We start from the raw sequence: 22,928 nt of genomic DNA, 5'->3' as shown, positions 1-22,928 counted from the left end.
GCCTGAGTCGGGAATTGAACCCGGGTCTCTGGCGCTGCGAGGCAGCAGTGCTAACCACTGTGCCACCGTGCCGCCCACTACTATTGTAACTAGAATTCTCTTGTTACAGTCAGATTTGGGATAATGTGTGTTGTGGCAACACTATTTGGCTAGAATATCACTGAAGAATTGGGGAACATTTATTTCTTGCCTCTGTTCAGTAGTGTGATTCCAGTGGGAATTGTTTCACATGCTTTGTTATGCACAGGCACTAATGCCCATGCTGAAATTTCCATGCAGTTTGGCACGTGCACAATGCCTGTGCTGGTCTTTGTGCTGTACTGCATGTGTGCTGATGTAGCTGCCAACAGTGCAGCCTTGAGGGGTACTGAACAGAGCACCTTTTTTTTTATTGTATTTTTAAATGGACTGTTAAATTTACTTTTTTTTTGTTGGTAATGATTTATACTCTCATTCAGGCTGTACTATACTTTTATGTTGGGTGTTTGAACGATCGTGAGTTTTTTCTGATCTGCCCCTGCCCCAACTCCAACTCCACTTTTCCCACAGGCCCATTAAGTGATTTTCTATTAAGCAAGGTTGTGCTGGAATGCAAGTATGGTGTTATAGGACAGCTACCTGTACTATGATCACTGGTCCTATTAAATCATTCTTTTTCCCCCCCCCCCCCCCCATACTGCCACTGGGGAAATTCTAAATTGGAGTCGCAGAAAGCATAGTGGACTATCCACCTGCATATTGAAGTCCCCCATTGTTATTTTGACAGAAAAGGCATCTAAGAAAGACACTACCTTCTCATTTTATTTTCTGCCTATGTCCTGACTCTTGATAGGAGACCCTCTTTTTATGGTTCCTTAACTCTGCCCACACAGATTCTGTGCTTTCTGACTGATTCTTGCTATGGCCATTTCTTTGCTTGGTAATGTTGTTTCAACTAGTGATTAGTGAATCCAGTTGATTCTCTTAGCTCTGAGGCAGGAATTTCCTTGAGTGAAAAGTTTGTTTCCATTCAAATGCTCCTTGGAATATAACAATCTTTTTTAAGATATAATTACATTACTTCTATCGATCTGAATCCATTTAAACTCTGATTTTAAGGCTTCCTGTCTTGAAATATAGTCAAAACTTTTATGTAACCCCAATGGCATTTTAGTGTGGTCTGAATCCTTCAGCTTTGATACTGGCGATTGGATCCAGAAAAAAAACTTAGATGAAAGTGATCCTACCAAGTGCTCCTTGGATGTTGCCTGACCTGCTGTGCTTTTCCAGTACCACACTCTCTGCACCAAAAAAGTTAGTTGTAGTGGGAGACCATTGTTTAAACTTTGTTTTCCTCTCCCAGTTTTGCTAGAAATTCCATTTGTCTTGAGTTTAACTAAATTTCGGCTAGAAAATGGAATGTAAGATTGGAGTCGCAGAAAGCATAGTGGACTGTCAAAGAATACAGGAGAATGTTGATAGACTGGAGAGTTGGGCAGAGAAGTGGCAGATGGGATTCAATCCAGGCAAATGAGGTGTTACATTTTGGGAATTCTAGAGCCAACTATACTGTAAAGTCAATGAGCAGAGATCTGGGAGTTCAGTCCATTGTACCCTGGAGGTCGCTGCACAGGTGGATAGTGGTCAAGAAGGCTTATGGTATGCTTGCCTTCATCAGATAGGGTATTGAATATAAGAGCTGGCAGGTTGTGTTAAAATTGTACAAGACTTTGGTTCGGCTCCATTTAGAATAGTGTACAGTCTGGTCGCCACATTACCAAAAGGATGTGGAGAGGGTGCAGAAAAGGTTTACGAGGATGTTGCCTGGTATGGAAGGTGTTAGCTACGAAGAGAAGTTGAGTAGGATTGTTTCATTAGATAAAAGGAGATCGGGGGGCGTCTGATTGCGGTCTGCAAAATCATTGAAGCGTATAAACAGGACAGCTTTTTCCCAGGGTGAGGTCTCCAATAACGAGAGGTCACTCATTCAAGGTGAGGTGAAAAACTATAAAGGGGGATACATGTGGAAAGTACACACAGAGGGTTGTAGCTGCCTGGACCACGTTGCCAGCAGAGGTAGTAGTCAGGCATGGTGGATTCATTTAAGGTGTGACTGGATAGATGCATGAGTAGGTGAGGAGTAGAGGGATACAAATGCTTAGGAATTGGGCAATAGGTTTAGACAGTGGATTTGGATCGGCACAGGCTTGGAGGGTTGAAGGGCCTGTTCCTGGGTTGTAATTTCCTTTGGTTTAAATTTGAATGTTGGCTTAGAACAATCTGAGAGCCAAGGATATGCCAAATGGGGAAGATAAACAGGTGAAATGCCTGTTGTTTTAACACTGAAATTTTAATCTGACAGGGAAGAGGACAGCTTTTGGGTTTGTCAGAAGACAATTTCTTGGCTAATGGGGCCAACTGAAGAGCTCCTCTTAGGGGCTGTAGTTGCTACCAATAATTGGAGGCCCTAAGCTATACTTGAGCCTGCCATCCCAAGCTGAGCAGAATGGGATGTGGCTTTCCAGACCTACCTGACCAAGTCCCACTACATAGGTTCCAGGTGGACCCCTGTGGTGTCTCAGCAGTGACCACTGCTCCATGATATTATTGCATCTGAGGAGCTGTTGGTCCCTAATTGGCATGCAGTTCATCATAGAATCCCTACATTGTGGAAACAGGCCATCGGACCCAACATGTCCACACCGACCCTCCAAGTAACCCATCCAGACAGATGCCCTGTCCTATTACTCAATAGTTTTCCCCTGACTAATGCACCTAACCTACACCCCTGAACACTAGGGGCAATTTAGCATAGCCAATTCACCTAACCTGTACCACTTTGGGAGGAAATCTGAGCCCCTGGAGGAAACCGATGCAGACACTGGGAGAATGTGCAAACTCAACAAACAGTCCTTTTGTTAGGAGCAGAGATGGCAATGCTTGAATTGTCCTTCCAGTGTTAGACTTTCCTAATAACTAATTTTTTTTAAAAAAGTAATCTTTACTACAGTTTACAGTACTCCAAATGTGATTTTTGCCCAAGATTCAATATAAGCATGTTATGGTTCACCTTTTCAGTCCTGTCCTGGAAGCATAGAATCTTGTGCTTGGTTTATATAACAGCCTTATTAGCTGTATTACTAGCGTTAAATGATTTTGGTATTTGAGTTTCAGATCCTTTTGCTTTTTATAAATTCTATTCAGATTCTTGTATTCCAAATGTCATCTTTCTACTTGTTCAATTATGGTTTATTTATTTTTGGTTAAGTACTTCAGATTGTACAGGTTTTTAATGTTAGAGTCATAAATGTAAAGCGTGGAAACAGACCCTTCAGTACAACCCGTCCATGCCGACCAGATATCCCAATCCAATCTAGTCCCACCTGCCAGCACCCAACCAATATCCCTCCAAACCCTCCTTATTCATATACCCATCCAGATGCTTTTTAAATGCTGCAATTGTACCAGTCCCCTCCACTTCCTCTGGCAGCTCATTCCATACATGTACCACCCTCTGTGTGGAAAAGTTGCCCTGTGGGTCTGTTTTTTTATATCTTCCCCTCTCACCCTAAACCGAAGACCTCTAGCTCTGGACTCCCACCCCCCACCCCAGGGAAAAAACTGTCTATTTATCCTATCCATGCCCCTCATAATTTTGTAAACCTCTAGGTCACCCCTCCGCCTCCAATGCTCCAGGGAAAACAGCCCCAGCCTGTTCAGCCTCTCTCCCTATAACTCATACTCCAACCCTGGCAACATCCTTAAATCTTTATGAACCCTTTCAAGATTCACAACATCTTTTCCAATAGGAGACCAGAATTGCATGCAATATTCGAACAGTGGCCTAACCAGTGTCCTGTACAGCCACATGACCTCCCAACTCTTGTACTCAATACTCTTTCCAATAAAGGAAAGCATACCAAACTCCTCCTCCACTGTTATTTACCTGTTACTCCATTTCAAGGATCTATGAATCTGCACTCCAAGGTCTTTGTTCAGCAACACTTCCTTGCCTTATACACCTTCAAGTGTATAAGTCCTGTTGAGATTTGCTTTCCCAAAATGCAGCACTGGGAAGTATCTGAATTAAACTCCATCTGCCAATTCTCAGCCCATTTGATCAAGGTCCTGTTGTAGTCTGAGGTAACCTTAGCTGTCCACAATAGCTCCAATTTTGGTGTCATGGGTGAGCTTACAAACTATACCCCTCATGCTCCCATCCAAATCATTTATATAAATGACCAAAAAGTAGAGGACCCAGCATTGATCCTTGGTGCACTCCACTGGTGACAGGCCTCCATTCTGAAAAACAACCCTCCATCACCACTCTCCTACCTCTTTTTTTTTTTTTTGAGCCAGTTCTGTATCCAAGTGGCTAGTTCTCCCGTGTTCTGAGATCTAACCTTTTCTAAAAGCCTCCTATAGGGAACCTTATCGAACACCTTCCTAAAGTCCAAATAGACCACATCTACTGCTCTACCCTCATCAATCCTCCTCTTCAAAAAAAATTCCCAATCAAGTTTGTGAGACATGATTTCCCACACACAAAGCCATGTTGACTATCCCTAATCAGTCCTTGCCTTTCCAAATACATGTACATCCTGTCCCTCAGGATTCCCTCCAACAACATGCCCACCACTGACATCAGGCTCACTAGTCTATATTATCTTGGTTTGTTGCAAACATCCCTAAAGCAGTGGTCATCTTTGAATGGTGAGCGTCAGCAAATTATTGCCTGACTTGATGAGATTTGGCATCAAACTCTGCTTTACTTCCCATCCACTATTGTAAGTTGCAGTGTCTGCATTGAGTTTTCTTGTACTGTCTACAACATCAAGCCCCCAGACAACACTTTGCTGTATTTTAAACGTACTTGGGATAAGGCTTCTACTGGAACTCTGAAATTACAGGTTTTCCACAAGCCGGTTCCGTTTCCTAACCATGAGATACTGTGGCCTGAGGATGCAATTTCCTGCATTTGGTTCCAGAACTAGTTAGTAGACTTTTTTAAAGCTGTATTTCAGTAAGTTTCCCAACTGTCAGTGTATGCCACCAGGAGCCGTCTGCAGTGCTGTCTATATTTGCTATTAAGCACGAGTAAAATGTGTTTTAGTACATTTGTTTTAACTGGCACCTTCTAAACCAGCACTCTGTTTTTAATTGCCAAAAATATATACCTGAAATACCAGATATTTAATGTATTATCACCATCTCCTGATGGACATGTAGTCAGTTGAGGGTGAATGTGAGAAAACTCTGCCAGTAAGTGCCTTAAAAAAAATTGCTTTGTTAGTGATTTTATGCTGTAGATAAAGTATAACACTGTTTACCGTGCTACTTAATGTGTTCTTAAATGGATTACATATGGAATATTTTATCAAGTGCCACACTCTTGGTATAAGTGAATTTAAAAGGTTTGCTGTAACGAGTGGGATATAGGTTGGCCTACAAGAAGTGCAATGAAAGTTTTACCTGTGGAACTGGCCCTTGTTACTTTTTTTAGATGCACTGACTTTCTTACACACAATTAATGTTGGCATTCAGTCAAATTAAAAAATTTTAATGACTTAGACATTCTGTGAAGTTTTAACCTTTTTTTTTCCTCCATTTCCATGTGTTTGCATAGATCTAGACTTTAAATGAAAAATCAAAGGTCTACAGGTGCTCCATTTTAAATCTGATTCTATTCTGAATGGCTAAAAGCTCAAATTCTGTGATTAGTTGGTTGTTTATGATCCACTTATTTTTGACTGAGAATGGTGTCCATTGTGAATTGCCTAGTAGGCACTTTGCAGATTTTCATACCTGATCAGTGGCAGAAAGTAGTGTCATACAATAGAACAGGCCAGAAAATGCATCTTCCACTTGCATAACATCACCCAGGCAGAAAAGCTTTACAAGTGATCTGAGATGTTAAAAGAGCAAGCAAAAACAATGATTCCAAGGTTGCCGTTCCACAAGTGAAGAATCCAAACGGAAACAACTGAATATGGAGTCTGAGACTTGAGTTGCTTTTCTTTGCTTGGACTAGGTGACACCCCATTAGTGTCTCCTCCAAAAGCACCACCTCAATTGATTATTTTGACAGCAAGTAAAAGTGGGTGGGGTTGGCCTGGCAGATATTAATGCCCAACCTAAAGCTCCATTGGGTTTTTAATGCTGCCACACTGACTTCTAACTAAAATGAAACTTCATGAAGGGAATTTAATTGGGAATAGAAATGTTGTAACATTCTCTTGTTCCTAATCTTGTAATTGCCATTGTAGTTGATTTTCTTTGTGATTCTCATTACTCTTGTCTTGTAGTTGCCCTACAAAGTGTGCATTATGTCTCTGCGAGACATCCAACTTTCTGAGGTCAAACAGCTATTAGTGGATAATTCTCCATTCTCTGAGGTAAGCATGCCATTAAGTGTTTCCTTGTAGTTATTTTATTTTCAAATATAGGGAAATATTGGAGGTAATAATGTCACTGGACTAGTATCCTAAAGGCTAATGTTCAGGAGACATGGGTTCAAATCCTGCCATGAAGTTGGGGGAACTAAATTAATTTAAAAAAAATATATAAACTTGTGACACTGTTATGGTATGCAATATTTGTGTTTTAAAAACCATTTGTATAACTGATGTCTTTTATTGGAGGAAATCTGCTATTCTTAACCTGGTCTGGCCTACTTTGTGATTCCAGACCCCATAGCTGTGAGATTCTTAAACTGCTCTCTCAGGTGGCTTAGTTAGCCATTCTGTTCAATAAATACTTGCTGGTAATGCCCATCTTCTACAAAAGGACGAAGAGTGTGTGGACTGCAGATGCTGGAGATCAGAATTGGAGTGTGGTGCTGGAAAAGCACAGCAGGTCAGGCAGCATCCGAGGAGCAGGAGAATCAATGTTTCAAGCTTATGCTTGCAATGTCAACTCTTCCTGACCAGCTGTTGTCTTCCAGCACCACACCAACTCAGTATAAAGAGTTTTTAATTTTATATATGTGGATTCTTGCTATAATTTCAGTGCAGGTAATTAATATTGTAGATTCTGTTTGCTTTTAAACAAAGAATTAGCCAATATTAGCCTCTTCCCACTCTCCTTCAAACTCAATTAGTATATCCTTTTTTCCTTTCTGCCTCCTGTTCATCTAACTCCACATTCTTAAAATTATTCTTCATGAAATTTACTTGCTGAAGTTGTTTTTAGTATTGCTTTGCATTCACTTAGTCATTGTCATAGAGATGTATAGCATGAAAACAGACCCTTTGGTCCAACTCATCCCAACCAGAGATCCCAACCCAATCTAGTCCCACCTGCCAGCACCTGGTCCATATCCCTCCAAACCCTTCCTATTCATATACCCATCCAAATGCCTTTTTAAATGTTGCAATTGTACTAACCTCCACCATTACCTCTGGCAGCTCATTCTATACCCTCGGAGTGAAATGTTGCCCCTTAGTCTTTTTTAATATATATTCCCCTCACTTGAAATCTATGCCCTCTAGTTCTGGACTCCCCTACCCCAGGGAGAAGACTCTGTCTATTTATCATATCCATGCCCCTCATGATTGATAAACCTGTAAAGGTCACTGCAGGGAAAACAGCCCCAGCCTATTCAACCCCTAGCTATAGCTCAAATCCTTCAATTCTGGCAACATCCTTGTAAATCTTTTCTGAACCCTTTCAAGTTTCACAACATCCTTCCAATGGGAAGGAGACCAGAGTTGCACACAATATTACAACTGTGGCCTAACCAATGTCCTGTATAGCTCCAACATGACCTTCCAAATCCTGTACTCCATACACTGACCAATGAAGGAAAGCATACTAAATGTTGCCTTCACTATCCTATCTACCTGGACTTCACTTTGAACTTGCACACCAAGGTCTTTGTTCAGCAACACTACAAGGACCTTACCGTTAAGTGTATAATGTCCTGCTAAAATTAGCTTTCCCAAAATGCAGCACCTCATTTATCTAAATTTAAGTCCAGCTGCCACTCAGCCCATTGGCCAATCTGATCAAGATCCCATTGTAATCTGAGGTAACCTTTGCTGTCCACCTCCAATTTTGGTGTCATCAGCAAACTTACTAACTATGCTTATGCTCACATTCAAGTCATTTATATAAATGCTGGGTCCACTACTTTTCATCACTGATCCTGTGGCATGCCACTGGTCACAAGCCTCCAGTCTGAAAAGTAACACTCCTTCAGCACCACCCTGTCTTCTACCTTTTTTTGAGCCAGTTCTGTATCCCTGTCTTCCGTGAGGTCTAACCTTGCTCATCAGTTTCCCATTGGGAACCTTGTCAAATACCTTACTGAAGTCCATATAGACCACATCATCTTCTGCTTTTGCCCTCATCAATCCTCTTTGTTACTACTACAAAAAACTCAATCAAGTTTGTGGGACATGATTTCCCATGCACAAAGCTATGCTGACTATCCTTAATCAGTCCTTGTCTTTACAAATGCATATACATTCTGTCCCTCAAGATTCCCTCCAACAACTGGCACACTATTGACGACAGGCTCACTGGCTTGTCCTTACCACCCTTTCTTTAAACAGTGGCACCATTAGCTAATCTTCTGGCCCCTCACCTGTGACTATCAATGATACAAATATCTCAGTAAGAGACCTAGTAATCACTTCCCTAGCTTCCCACAGTTCCAGGGAACACCTGATCAGGTCCTTAATGTATCTAAACATCCAGCACTTCCTCCTCCTGTAATTTGGACATTTTTTAAAGATGTCACCATCTATTTCCCTACATTTCTATATCTTCCATATCCATATCAATTTTCACAGTAAATACTGATACAAAATACACATTTAGTATCTGCCCAATCTCCTGTGGCTTCACAAAAAGGATCTTTTGAGGGGCCCTATTCTCTTCCTAGTTAACCTTTTTGTCTTTGGTGTATTTGCAAAAACCCTCTTGGATTCTCCTTAACCCTATTTGCCAAAACCATTTGATGTCCCCTTTTTGTGTCCTCCTGATTTCTCTAGTACAATCCTACTTTTTATACTCTTCAAAGGATTCACTCAATCAATCTGTCTATCCCTGACATATGCTTCCTCACTTTCTTAACCAAACCCTCAATTTCTTTACTCATCCAGCATCCCCTATACCTACCAGCCTTTCCTTTCACCCTAACAGGAATATACTTTCTCTGGACTCTCGTTATTTCACTTCTAAAGGCTTCCCATTTTCTAGCTGTCCTCTTACCTGAGAACACCTGCGCCAATCAGCTTTTGAAAGTTCTTGCCTAATACTGTCAAAATTGGCCTTCCTCCAATTTAGGACTTCATCTTTTTTAGATGTGGTTTACACTTTTCCATCACTATTTTAAATCTAATAGAATTATGGTCACTGGCCCCAAAGTGCTCCCCCACTGACACCTCCATCACCTGCCCTGCCTTATTTCCCAACAGTAGGTCTGGTTTTGCACCTTTAGTAGTACATTCACATTGTCATTGTCTTTGTCTTGTACATAACAAATTCATCATCATCTAAAACCTTCCCATTATAGCATTCCCATTTAGAAAGTTAAACTCCCCTACCATAAACACACTATTATTTTTACAGACAACTGAGATCTCCTTTCAAATTTTTCTCAATTTCCCTTTGACTATTAGGGGTTCTATAATACAATCCCAATAAGGTGACCATCCTTTTCTTATTTCTCAGTTCCACCCAAATAACCTCCCTGGATGTACTTCTGGGAATAACCTCCTTCAGTACAGCTGTAATGCTATTCCTTATCAAAAATGCCACTCCCTGTCCTTTCTTGCCCACCTTTCTGTAGCATTTGTATCCTGGAACATTAAGCTGCCAGTCTGGCCCATCCCTGAGCAATATTTCTGTAATTGCTATGATATCCCAGTCTCATGTTCCTAACCATGCCCTGAGTTCATCTGCCTTCCCTGTTTGGCCTCTTGCATTGAAATAAATGCAGTTTTATTTACTAGTCCTACTTTGTTCTCTGCTTTGTCCTCCTTGCCTTTGTTCTCAACTGTACCAGTCTCAGATTGAAGTCTTTCCTCCATCTCCCTCCCCCTGCCTTACTAGTTTAAATCCTCCTGAGCAGCTCTAGAAAATCTCCTTGCCATTGTATTCTTCCCCTACCAATTTAGGTGCAATCTGTCCTTGTACAGGTTACTTCTGCCACAAAACAACTTCGAATGATCCAAAAATGTGAATCCTTCTCCCATACACCAGCTCCTCAGCCATGCATTCATCTGCTCTATCCTCCTATTCCTGCCCTCACTAGCTTGTAGCACCAGAAGTAATCCAGGTATTACCACTCTCTAGAGGACCTTTTTCAAATTTCTGCCTAACTCCTCTCTCTCTGCAATCTCCCTTCAGAATCTCAACCTTTTTTCCTTATGTCGTTAGTTCCAATGTGTACAATGACTGACTTCCTTTCTGCTGGCCCCTCTCTTCTTCCCCAACCCCTGCCCTTTGTTTTTTAAATGAACATCCTGCACCCTCTGAGACATCCTTGATCCTGGCACCAAGGAAGTAACGCACCATTTTGATTTTTCGCTGCTGGCCACAGAAACATCTGTCTGTGCCTCTGAGTAGAGTCCTCTAACACAATCAATTTGCCTGGAACCCAAAGTAGCTCTCATTACATTTAGAGCCAGTCTCCATACCAGAAATGTAGCTGTTTGTGCTACGTTCCCCTGATAATCCATTACCCTCTATCTTCCAAAACTGCATACTGGTTTGAAATGCAGATAGCCACAGAAGACTCCTGCACTCCCTGTCTACTTCTCTACCTTTTTTTTTCCTTTAGACTCAACTCATCTAAGAATTTTCCTCCTCCCTCCCCCCCCCCCCCCCCCACCCCCCCCCCACCACCCCCCACACACCTGCCATACATCCCATCCCCTTGCTCTTGTAAATTCCTCATTGCCACTAACTGCCTGTCCAACTGAAGCGTTTGATCCAATAGGATCGCAGCCAACAGCATTTATTGCAGATACAATCCTCAGTAACCCGTAAGCTCTCCCTAAACTCCCACATCTGACTAGCATATCACTCTACTCAGGGCCATTTTTGTTTCTTTCAGTCTACAGACTCGGAAAATAGCACTCTTATTCCTCTACAAAACAAAAGACACAGCTCAATAAAACATATAATCAAGTAAGAAACCACTCTACTGACAGCAGACTTCTTTCAAGGCGCTGCTTAAAATCCACTTATCTGCTTCGGTGCTATGACCTCTCCCAGGCACGTTCCTTCAAGATCAGTTGTGCATTTGACTTTTTAATTTTTCCAGATGCACCCCAATGTCCAGTGATGTGAATCCAACAGCAAAGGCAGTAACTGCAACTGTCAGTCAGCAATGTGGGTCTGTGCCTCTCCACTGACCTCACCATGTGCTTCCTTTATCTGTTCTTCTCCCTTTTTAAGTGTGTTTTGACTTTTTTTTTTCTCAAGTTCCAAAACCATGCAAGAGCAATTGCTGCTCCTGGAATTCAAGGAAATCACCACCTCCAACATTCAGAATACCTCAAAAGGAGCAACTGTTGCAGCCAGAAATTTTTCTCATCCTCCATCTTGGATTACCCAGAATCCTGTCCTGATAAAAGTTTCTTCTGAATTAGTTACTCCTTACTAATAGTCCCAAATCCAAATTGTGGCATTTTTAATATTGGAATAAATTCTAATTTGGCCTCTTTGCAACTCCAGGTGGAATCAATTACCATTTTCTTCTTCCTTTTTAATGTTCCCTTTGGTTCTATTCCTGTACCCTTTTTTAAGGTTTCATTTTTTTTAAACATGAATTGGGGGGAAAAAGTAGCAGACTACAAAATAGTCTCTGATAATTGAAGGTAGTATGGTGACATTTAACTTGAGAGGATTACAAAGATTTGATTTGTACAGTGGCAGATGGAAGGTATCATCCTAACTAAGCTTAAATACTTGTCTGATTCTATCCCCCACTTGCAGCTTGACTATGTTTTAAACTTTGTCTAAAAATATTCTTCACTCTAACAAAATAGAACACTAAGTTTGAGGGCCTGACTGACATGCTTTCACTCCAGAGAGATTGGCAGAATGGTCCTCCGTGTTTGAAGTGGCTTAAATAACATCTTTTATAAATTGCAAATCAACATTGCTTAGGAGTTTTGAAAGGATGCATTGTTTTTTCCCTCTAACTGTATGCTCAAAGAAGACATTGCTATCATTTTGGCCTGTAGCTTTTGCCATTTTATCTAGAAGCTGAACTTAAACTGGCAGGAAGTAGGTGATTTGGCAGCAGTCAAGTGACCAGGGTGTCTAACTGTCCATCCATTTAATATAATAGACATAAGTGGCCTTCTGCCTGCCTTCACTTTGACCTAAAATGTTTCATTTAATCCCCACTTTATTTGCCTTCAGCATAGTGTTCTTTTCACTGGGTTTAGTTTTAAAATAAACTATTAGCATTGTGTTGGGTGGTATTGTAATGGTCACAGGAAAGGAGCCTATACCCTTTTAAATCTGAATTACTGGATCTGTTAGCTAGGATAGTTCATGTATTCCATAGTTCTTGGCCTTTTTGATGGCTAGAGTTAATGGCAGCAGTTATTTTATTTCCTACTGTTTCAAATTCATAACTCTGGAACCCTAGTAATATCACTGACTTTTGACCAACTGAGTATATTTCTTTCTACAGTATGGTAGCATTTCAACATTGCTGACAATTTAAGTGTTACATATATAATTGGTAAATTAAAAATATTAGCTTTGTGCTTAACTGATTCTTAATATCAGAATAAATTGCTCTACAACAGTGCAAAATAACTTCATGTGGTGGGGGAAAGGTGAAACTAGAGGACTAAAGATCGTGACTAAGGCAAAAGGAACACTTCATAAAATGGATGGACTTTGCCATTTCTCAGTTACCTTTCATCGCTCTTTATATGCGAGTGAGTCTTTGTGGCTTGCCATTTAAGGCAGTGGATGGATTTGATGACAAAACTAACTCCTAATGAAGAAACACATTCCTGAAATAGAAAGCACAAGTTGAAGAGAAGATTACTAATGACTGAGGAGTAATGGTTAGGTACTAACCAACTTTGGGTTTTTAAGACCTGAAAGGAAGAATAAGCTACAGTTGTCCCAGGAATAAATATTTGATAGAAGAAATGTAATTTCACCTCTTGAAATTGTAGAAGTGAAGATCTCATTTGGATAATACTTTTTAGAACATAGGCCTGTACTATGATGTAGTCTTCTAATATAAGATCAATCTAACCTATACATCCCTCAATTTACTGAGGTTCATGTGCTTGTCCAGCAATCGCTTAAATGTCCCTAATGTCTCCTTCTCTAATATCACTGCTGGCAGTGTGTTCCACGCATCCACCACTGTGTAAAGAACCTACCTCTGTCATTTTCCCTATACCTTCCTCCAATCACCTTTTAAAATTATGGCCCCTTGTAACAGCCATTTCTGCCCTGAGGAAAAGTCTCTGGCTGTTTATTCTATCAATGCCTCTCATTACCTTGTACACCTCATTCAAGTCCCTTCTCTTCCTTCTCTCCAGTGTGAAAAGCCTGAGCTCACTCAACCCCTCTTAAGACAAGCCCTCCAATCCTGTTAAATCTCCTCTGCACCCCCTCAAAAGCATCTACATCCTTTGTGATGAAGTGACCAGAACTGGACACAATATTCCTTGCAGCTCTTAAACTCTGTCCGTTGTTAATGAAAGCCAAAGCACCATATGCTGCCTTAACACTCTTCAACTTTGAGGGATTTATGTATGTGGGCTTGAAGATCCCACTGTTCACCGCTCTGCCAAGAATCTTGTCTTTAACCATGTGTTTGGCATTCAAATTCAACCTTCCAAAATGAATGTCTTCGCATTTCTCCAGGTTGAACTCTATCTGCCACTTCTCAGCCTGGCTGTGCATCCTGTCCGTGTCATGTTGTAGCCTGCAACTGCCCTGAACGCTATCGACAACACCACTGACCTTTGTCATGGGAAACTAACCCACTCTTCCACTTCGTGCAAGTCACTTTTTTTTAAAAACTACAAAGAGCAGAGGCCCAAGAACAGGTCCCTGTGGGACACAACTGGTCACTGACCTCCAGGCAGAGTACTTCCCATCCACTACCACAAGCTGTCATCTTTCAGCCAGCCAATTCTGTACCCAGACAGCCAAATTTCCCTGTATCCCATACCTCCTAACTTTGAGCCTATCATGGGGAACCTTCTCAAATGCCTTGCTGAAATTGAAGCATCTTAAAGATAAGAAATGGAATATTTCAGGAAAAACACTTGAAGACCAGAATTATAGAGCCAAGAAACAAATTGAAGATTTTTAAATTTTTTTTGTATTTATTGTCCTGAAATTGTGGAGGAGTGTTTAGTTTCAGGAACCATTTTCAAATGAAATGAGTGTAGCCATTAAAGATAAAATGGCAAAATAATATTTTCATTTCTGTATTCATTAAAGTGGTCAGAATACAGTGACATGGCATGGGCCTCTCAATGAATGGTTATGTGCACTGAAGGAAAGTAATCTGAAGAAAGTTGATGCAACATTTAAAATTGAATCATCAGCAACAGAATAGAAAGCTAAAAAATGAGTAGCAAGGTCATAATTTGAAGAATGGGAGAAAACAAAACCATGGAAAATCTGTCAGATGCAGAAGCAATTGCAGCGTAATCAAGTTGGATCCACAGCCATTGGATCTAAATTGCATGGTTACATATTACATCAAGGTATTCACTGGTATTTGAGTTCTACATTTTTTTCTCTTTTATAACAGGCAAATGCCAGAAGCTTTCAAGTACTTGAAACTCAGGTAATTTTTTTCAATTTTAAGTTCTAAGACGCAATCACTTCAGTCCAGCAAGCTTAGAACTGAGTCACTCAGGATTTGGAATTTTCTGGTTTGGCCTTTACTGTCATTCTACATATTTGTAAACTAGAAAGTCTTTTTGAAATAGAGGTGATCAAAATGTTTTTGGCTTTGCTATCAAAGTACTATACTAAATAGTACTTCCCTTTCTTTCCTCCCTTTTGATGATCTGGCTCCACAGGCTTTGCCTTTTTAAATGTATTCTGTTCTAGTGGCTACTCATGAGCTCATGCTGAATATCAATAGTCTTTGTTAGACTAAGACTTTTCAATCAAATCCTACCCTCTTCACAAGAGAGGATCACTGGATTGAGTTTGGGAAAACCCAAAATTATTTTTTTACCAATATAAATTCCTGTTGACTTAGTATGTTCCATGCTACTGCAAAGGTTGAACAGAAAGATTTTGGGAAATATTACTGAACTTCAGAGGTAGGTTCACTGGAGGCATTCGTGTGGATGAATATAGAATAGAAATGGCATGGTGGGGATGAAGTAACAGGTGATTTGACACCCCTGTCCATCTGAAGGGCATCATCTTCATCAGTTATGTAATTTGTAGAGGCAGTGCAGGCTAAAATCTCCTGTCTGTACTGATCTCTGCGAAAGCTGTCTAATTTTAGCCCATCCTCCTAAATACAGGGTAATTGTGTTTTAATGACCCCAACACACACCACCTACGAAAGATACTTGCTGCAGTGATAGAGGTTCTGTGACTTGTAGCAAGTCAGCCAATATATCATAAACTGCATTTCTCAACATGTTGTAATCTCCAAGTGATGCAATGAGCCTTTGACATTCACCCTAGAGAAAAGGGATGGGGGGAGGGGCATTGGTTTAATACCTCATTGGGTGGAGAGCTGTCAGTGCAGCACTCTCTCAGTATTGCATTATAGAATCAACAAGATTTTTGTGCTCATCCATTCTCTGGAGTGGAACTTTGAACTAAGATGTTGACATGAAAACTGAGGATGTTATAAATGTCTGACATGTGCAAATGCACTTAAGCTGAGATAAATGGTATTATTGCATTTCTTCAACCTATTCCCATCTCTCCATTATTGTTCATCAACACAACTGTTAATACTAGATAGTTCCACTTTGTCAGTCTCTGCATTTATTTCATAAGTCCTGCAACTTTTCTAACCTTGCACCTTGAATGTTGTCACACTTTTTTGTTCTTTTGGTATTTTCTCAATCTTGGGTTGGTGTTCTTTCCCCCTCGGGTGTTAATCCTGTGACAAGTACTGCTGCTGCAGACCAAGTCTGCAGGAGTAGACATTGGGCTTGATGTTCTGCAAGTGGTGAAATCTTTCTCCTGGTTCTGTTGTGCCTCTATTGAAGAGAGACTTTGTACTGCATGAATTAATGTGTCTAACTGCAAACATTTTAACTGTTGAAAATCTGCAGTTATTTAGAATTTTAGTCTCAAACCATTTAGCAGTTTTAGGCTCGATAAAGGCAACTTGCAGTATGGTGTAAAATGTTTCATAAGAATAATTTGCCAGCCATTTCTTTAGACTTTGCTTCTGTCTAGATAAACATTCTTTTCTGTTATTTTCACCTGACTCTACCTATTCTTATTTACAGAATACACACTGGGTATATTGCGACAAGTTCTGTTAGAGGGTCATTATGCACATTGTTTTCCTGTATTAAACTCTTATAGCCTGATATTAGTGTCATGATTCTTTGTGCAATTAGGAGATTATAGAATTCTCCTTTTTTTTTTACAAACTTGTGTCCAGTGATTTTTTTTTTAAGTAGTGGAGGTCCTAGCATTTAGTTTATAGATAATGTATTCAGTGCTCACTCATTGACCTGTCAATTTTCTTTCCAGTATTTTGGTTATTTAGCAAATTGAGGATTTTCAAATTTTGCTTTTTAAAAAGCAATCCATGGTGTAAAAGACCATTTATTGTCTAACACTTGATCTCTAAGTTTAGAATGTGTGAATACACTTGCTGAAGAGATTTTTCAGTAATCAGGTGTTTTTAGCAAGCTGTAGATTTTATAAAGGGCTTAAGGTAGTCTACATGAAGTTGGCTTTAGTTCATAAGATTTTATAATTCCATAAATGGAAAGACTAAGATACTTGTGCCTTTCTGTAGAATATGTCTGATCTGCCCCAGGTCTGTGTGCCAGCTCCCTTTATAGCCCTCAACTCCTTGGCAACTTCCTAAATCGGTTTCCCTTTTGAATATTAGTATGAGGGGGAAAAAAGACTCCAGGGATAATTAGAGAAAAACAGTGGAGTTCTACCATACTTTGCTTATGAATTTCATATTAAAGAACATTATATGGGAACCATTTGAGTTGTCACTGTTTTAACACTGGCTTTGAAATCTCCTATCTTAAACATAAAATCCAGAATGACAATTTGAGCTATTTTAAATTCTGTCTTATTATAAAATTCTTTTTAAAGCTGTTATATTTGGAAGCCTACATAAATAGGATTTCAACTAGAATCTATTTTAGCATCAGATGGGAGTAGAATAACACTTGCTGATCTTTACATTGGATTACTGCTCTTGGGAAGCTATTTCCCTCTGGTAGCACTTGTACAGTTGATTCTGCTATAATGTTTCTTCAATGTAAGTTAGTTATAACACGATTGCAGAATGTAGACCATTATTTGTAGAACACACAATATCCTTGCCTGTAATGGTTATAATGTAGTTCTACTACATGATTTTCTTTAACGGGGGATCGCACCAAAACAAAACTATCCTGTTAGATCAGAACAGACCATATTGATCCGTATGTTGAAATATGACAACTGAGGTTTGTGTAAATCACTACCATATGTTTGCCATCCCATGTACATACCCAATGTTTAGTATACACTTCAGTCAGGAGATTAAGCTGTATTATTGCACTTTAATATGATAACAGATGTGGTGAATGAGCTAGCAAGATGGAGTAGTCTGCAGCTGCCTCTACTTTGGTAGGTCTTTGAAGATTTAACTATGTTCTCTAGGTTGAATTCTAAACACTGTCAATAGTGTGTATAATTGAACCAGGTGACCAAAATTCTAAAGGTCCTCTCATTTTATTAGGTAAGATTTTTAGTTTAGAAAGGCATCATGTCAGCATGGGCTTGGTGGGCCAAAGGGCTTTTTTTCCTGTGCTATATTTTTGTTCTATATCTCCCTCTGGACACCTTTTTTAGATAGTGGTCTGCTTTGAAATTAAATGCAGAACTACTGTAAACAGTTTTGTTGTGATTGCATTGCTTTACCCTGGATGGGCCTTTTTTTTGCTCTCTAACATTTTAACTCATTTGACTATCAGCGCAGTGGCCTGTTGATAAGTGCTTAATTTTTGGACAAGTTGAAATGCACATTTGGTTTTAATTAATGCTATATATTATTATCACTGAAATATTTAAACATGTAATTGTTAATGCTTATCTTTTTCCACAGGAGCATGATGTTGAAACTTCACTTGGTACCATCCGTGTCGCTGTCCGTGGGACACCCAAAGGAAGTCGGCCAGTCATTCTCACATTTCATGATATTGGGATGAATTGTAAGTAGCAGTGTAGCAAGACTTTGCACTATATTGACTTTTATGAATCATGAACATATTGCAGATATTGTTTATTGTTTCTTAGTTTGAGGAATGATCCATTAAAGATATGCAGACCAAAACGCACACGTGATATAGTTAACAGCTTCTAAGGCAGTACTAGCAAGGCAAACTTTTTTCTCCTTTTTTTTGTTTTTTGCCTGTTTTACAAATGGATTAGAATTTACAAATTATTTAGCAAATAGATTTTGTAAGCCCAGTTTAGATTTTAAAATTGAAGAGGTGAGCTTCATCAATCTGATCAGTTGTCCTCCTCTGTGGTATCACTTTATTCTCTCAATCTGTCTCCAGGATAGATTTTGACTGGTTATCTAAATGTGTAATGTAGCTGCAGACTTTTTTTGGGTCACCTGGGATTTCACTTTTAAATCTTGGTTATTCTAAATTGTACTAAACTAGAAAATGCTCCCAATTTCAGTTAACCAGTTCTGTTATGTGACATTAATTTGTGCCTGCTCTGCTATAGTTTCGTGCTTCTTTGCTCATGTAGTCACCATCTCTACACCTAACTAATTATACTAAAGTACTCTTGAGAGCCCTTCTCAGGATCTATTTGGCAGAAGAGGTAGAAATGCTTGCCACTACCTGGATCTTCCAATATTCATCTTGCTGGTGCCATATTCAAAGCTTAACTGCCCACCGCATCAAGTGCTGCAAGCCAGGAACTGTCCCTTGCACTAGTGCTACACTTTAACTGAATGCACCGTTTAGAGGAAAGCCAAGTTCTCGCCCTACTTCATGAACAGGCTCCTGCTAGAAGGGTGTGGTTGTAAGAAGGGCTGTTTTTTTTTCTTCCTGCTGACCACCAAAGGAGACCTTCCCATCAGACCAAGCCAGCCTGGGCATTAATAGTCCAAGTCAGGGACTTTGTATCCTAAGTGAAGCGGGATGCTCAGCTGCATAAGAACGTCCATGGTGTGTATTGTACAAGGAGAAATTTTTTCTGTGCTACCTTGTTTGCGGTGGTGATGGGGTGGAAGCCAGACAACCACCCACTATCTAACTCTGGTGTGTGTACATCTAGTCAAGAATTACGGACTACAGCTCTCCATTGACTATGTTACGTCCACTCAACAGCTCTCACTCACCTCATCCTCCTAAACTATTAATCCTTCCTGCTCTGGTTCCTACTCATGCTCTGGGAGCACTTCACCTTCTGCTCACTTATCACTACTGAATGCTCTTGCATCCACTTTCAGAATACTGAATACCTCAATGCATAAGCTTTAACCCTTCTTGGACAAAACAAAATCCCTCTCCTTGTGCACAGAGTTCTAACTGGAGCAAAACATCCTTTGTGTTCAGTTCTTATAATAAAGTATAGCATCCCATTAGCTGCTTGACTTATGTGCCATATCTACATACTCAGACAAGTGCAACCAGGATATCTAAATAGCTCTGCACCCCTGCAGTCATTTAAGTAATACTTGCTTTTCTTTATTTCAGTTTAACATGGAACAACTTCACTTTCCCACACTATATATTCTATCTGCAGATTTCTGATTACCCCTTTTAATCAGTCTGAGTCTGCAATGTCTTTGTCTTCACTACATACTTTTCTATCTATCTTGGTATCATTCTCAAATATAACTACCTTTTTGACTTAGTACAGGAAGTTAAAGCAATGATGTAAACTCAAACTTGAGGGCTCAGCATGGGCCTCATTCCATTTCTCTCACCTTGCCAATCAGACAAGAGCCCACTTATACATCAGCCAGACAACCTTACACTATCAACTTTTGCTTTTTGTAATAGTATTTGTTCTCATCAGTTGCATTCTGGCAATCCATGAATGGTCTGTCTGCAGGCTCTTCTTTATCCACCTTGAATGTTACTCCTTCAAAGGGCTGATAATGGGTTAAACACATTTTGACAAGTGCTGAACCTCCTTTTTAAACTTGTTTTTAAAGTGTGCAGTTATAATCGAATTGTAAAACATTCCCCATGACAGATGGCAAGGAAACATACTGTTTTCTGATGCTTTCATTTAAATAATGGGATTATATATTTTTTCAATCTAATAAACTTTTTAATTATAGGAAATGCTAGAAAGCTAGTTCAAATTCATCTATAACTTGTATCAATACTGTAGATGAAGTACATCTGGACCTGCAGAATGGTCAGTCCATAGCTGTTTGTTTGCTTAGAACCACTTTCTCTTGTGACTGTAATATTAGATTCCTTTCTCAGTTCCTTCCACCATCTGATTTACAGCTGTTACAAGAATGATGTTTGTGTCCTCTATCGTGAATGCAAACAAATTATTTGTATATTTCCCCCTGTTTTATTCTTTATCTCTACTACCTCTGTATCATGGATCAATATTCACTTTGCTTAGGTATTTTTATTTTTAAATACTGTGTATGTGCAGAAGTCTTCCTGTTAAACCTTAAATTCAGAGTTATCTTCTAATTCTTTTTGTAATTCTCTAGTTGTCTGACCAATCAGGAGATGTTGCTCCTCTTTCTATAATTGCTTTTTCTTTGTATTTTATACTTGCTGTAATTAAAATGAATAATAAGTCTTCTCTTTGAATTCTTCATAGAGGAATACACTTATTCTGTGTATTCTGAAATATCCCTCTAATTTCTACTGCTGTTTGTCTAATGATCTCTCCCCTAGGTATGCCAGTTTACTTCAGCAAGCTCAGCTTTCATGTCAATATGATTGCTTGTATTTAGATTCTAAATGCTAGTCTTGGACCTGATTCTCTTTCAAACTGAATACAAAGTTCAGTCACTAGTCAGTACTACCTGGGGATGCATTAGTTCCAAAGGGGTATTTCACAATTCTAAGTCAAATATAACCTACTTTCTAGTCAGTTTCTTAGTTTCATAATGTACTACTATCTTGCATGCATTCTGTAAACTCCTCCATTCAAGCTACTGCCTAAGATTATTCTTGTCCCTTTTTCAGGAACACCCAAATATTTATTCTTGATACTTTGTCCCACATTGTGACTACTTTGGGCCTGTAGCTGATGCAAATTAGTGACGACTTCCCCAATTCTCAGTCTCTCTAGACCAATTCTACATTTCTGCTGTTGTGAACCAAGGTTATCGCTAACCTTTGCACCGATGTCATCCTTGATTTCGCCATGCTATTCCTCCATATTTATCTAACTACTTACTTTACTTGACTGTTTCTAAATTTTTTGTTTTTGTGCCCCTTCCTGCTGTTCTCTGACCCTACCTTCTTCCCCTCCCCCCATGCCCATTAACTATTTTTCTCTCTTACCATGTGAAATAATCAAATGGTATAGACCTCTTCCATATTTGGTCACCTGTTCCCATTATAAGGTTTAGGATCCTTTTCCAGGGTCCTGCAGCTTGGAACAGTGGTCCCAGCACCACTCAGGTGTAGACTGTCCCTACAGTACAGCCTGCAATTGCCCCAGTCTGGATGCTTACAAACCAGAACCCACTTCCGCACACCAGTTTTTGAGCCTCACTTCAAAGTGCCTAATTGTGTACCCTGTTTAAATAGTCAGAATTCTTGCCTTTCAGACTTTGGTTTAACCAAAATCCCCAAGCCTAAAAGCTAATGGCATGCTTGAACATTGGGCATTCTGTCTGCTTGGGCCTGATAGCTTAAACTATATTGCAACTTCCAGTACAAGAATAACTAGGATCTTTAGAAAAGCTGTTAAAAGTAGAATCTGTGCTTGTTTCCTAAATCTGGCTTAAAATAAACATTTTAATTTCTCTGCAAATAAAGATTGGGGGAAAGGATAAATTGTTACTTCCCTTTTTGGATATCATGAGTTGACTGTCAAATACAGGTTTTTGTTCAATGAGTTGAACTTTAGTAGAAATATAGCCCATTTTGTAGAGTTATGTTCACCATAACGAATAGTAAATCATTTTTTTGTGGCTTGTTACCGTTTTACTACAGATATCTAAACTTGTCTCTCCATAGACCAATCCTGCTTCAACACGCTCTTCAATTCTGAAGATATGCAGGAAATTACACTTCATTTTGCTGTTTATCATATTAATGCACCTGGTCAGGAAGAGGGAGCTCCAACTTTTCCAGCTGGGTAAGGATGGCCATTTAAATCCTGTACTTTGACAACAGACGTTATTGTCATTGGCAACCGTGCATTTACCCCTATTTTAGTCTGCTTTTTGGAGGTGTTCGTGGTGAACAACCATCTTGATCTACTTGCAGCCTGTATAATGAATATACCATAGTATTGTTAAATTAGGTGTTTGGAGTAATGTCATCTCGTTTATATTCTTAAAGCACTTTCATATCTGTCTAAAAGGTAGCTAAAAGTCATCCAGCTGCTGTGGATCTGCATGTAGGCTTAAACTGAAAGGACAGCAGATTCCTTTCTAAAGGCCATCTATCCTGATCTCCTCTTCAACTGTGTTATAGTAATGGTGGGTTTTTGAGAATTCCACACACCAATTTCTTCTCGTTATAATTTTAGTTCTTGTACTAATGTTTTGCTGTTCATCTTAAATGTGAATCGCTGTATCTTTGGTGTCTCCCTTCTCCCAA

The 22,928-nt window shown here is 39.6% G+C and overlaps 1 protein-coding gene across 2 annotated transcripts in view; it reads left to right on the top strand.

The window, feature by feature from the left end:
• LOC122548912 (protein NDRG1-like) overlaps window positions 1-22,928 on the top strand; it is a 69,411-nt gene that overhangs the window by 11,719 nt on the left and 34,764 nt on the right. Inside the window, exons 2-5 of one of the 2 annotated variants that reach the window (XM_043687877.2) lie at window positions 6,285-6,374; window positions 14,741-14,776; window positions 18,257-18,362; window positions 22,341-22,461. In XM_043687877.2, the coding sequence (XP_043543812.1) occupies window positions 6,306-6,374; window positions 14,741-14,776; window positions 18,257-18,362; window positions 22,341-22,461 (332 nt within the window). In that variant the 5' untranslated portion in view covers window positions 6,285-6,305. The remainder of the gene's footprint in view (window positions 1-6,284; window positions 6,375-14,740; window positions 14,777-18,256; window positions 18,363-22,340; window positions 22,462-22,928) is intronic. The other variant, XM_043687879.2, reaches the window with a different exon arrangement.

Source organism: Chiloscyllium plagiosum, unplaced genomic scaffold, assembly GCF_037043375.1.
Source record: "Chiloscyllium plagiosum isolate Xiang-an unplaced genomic scaffold, Cpla_swu_hap1 HiC_scaffold_4, whole genome shotgun sequence".
Taxonomy (NCBI): domain Eukaryota; kingdom Metazoa; phylum Chordata; class Chondrichthyes; order Orectolobiformes; family Hemiscylliidae; genus Chiloscyllium; species Chiloscyllium plagiosum.
The sequence above is the reverse complement of the archived record's forward strand: the minus strand, read 5'-3'. Positions and strand labels throughout refer to the sequence as shown.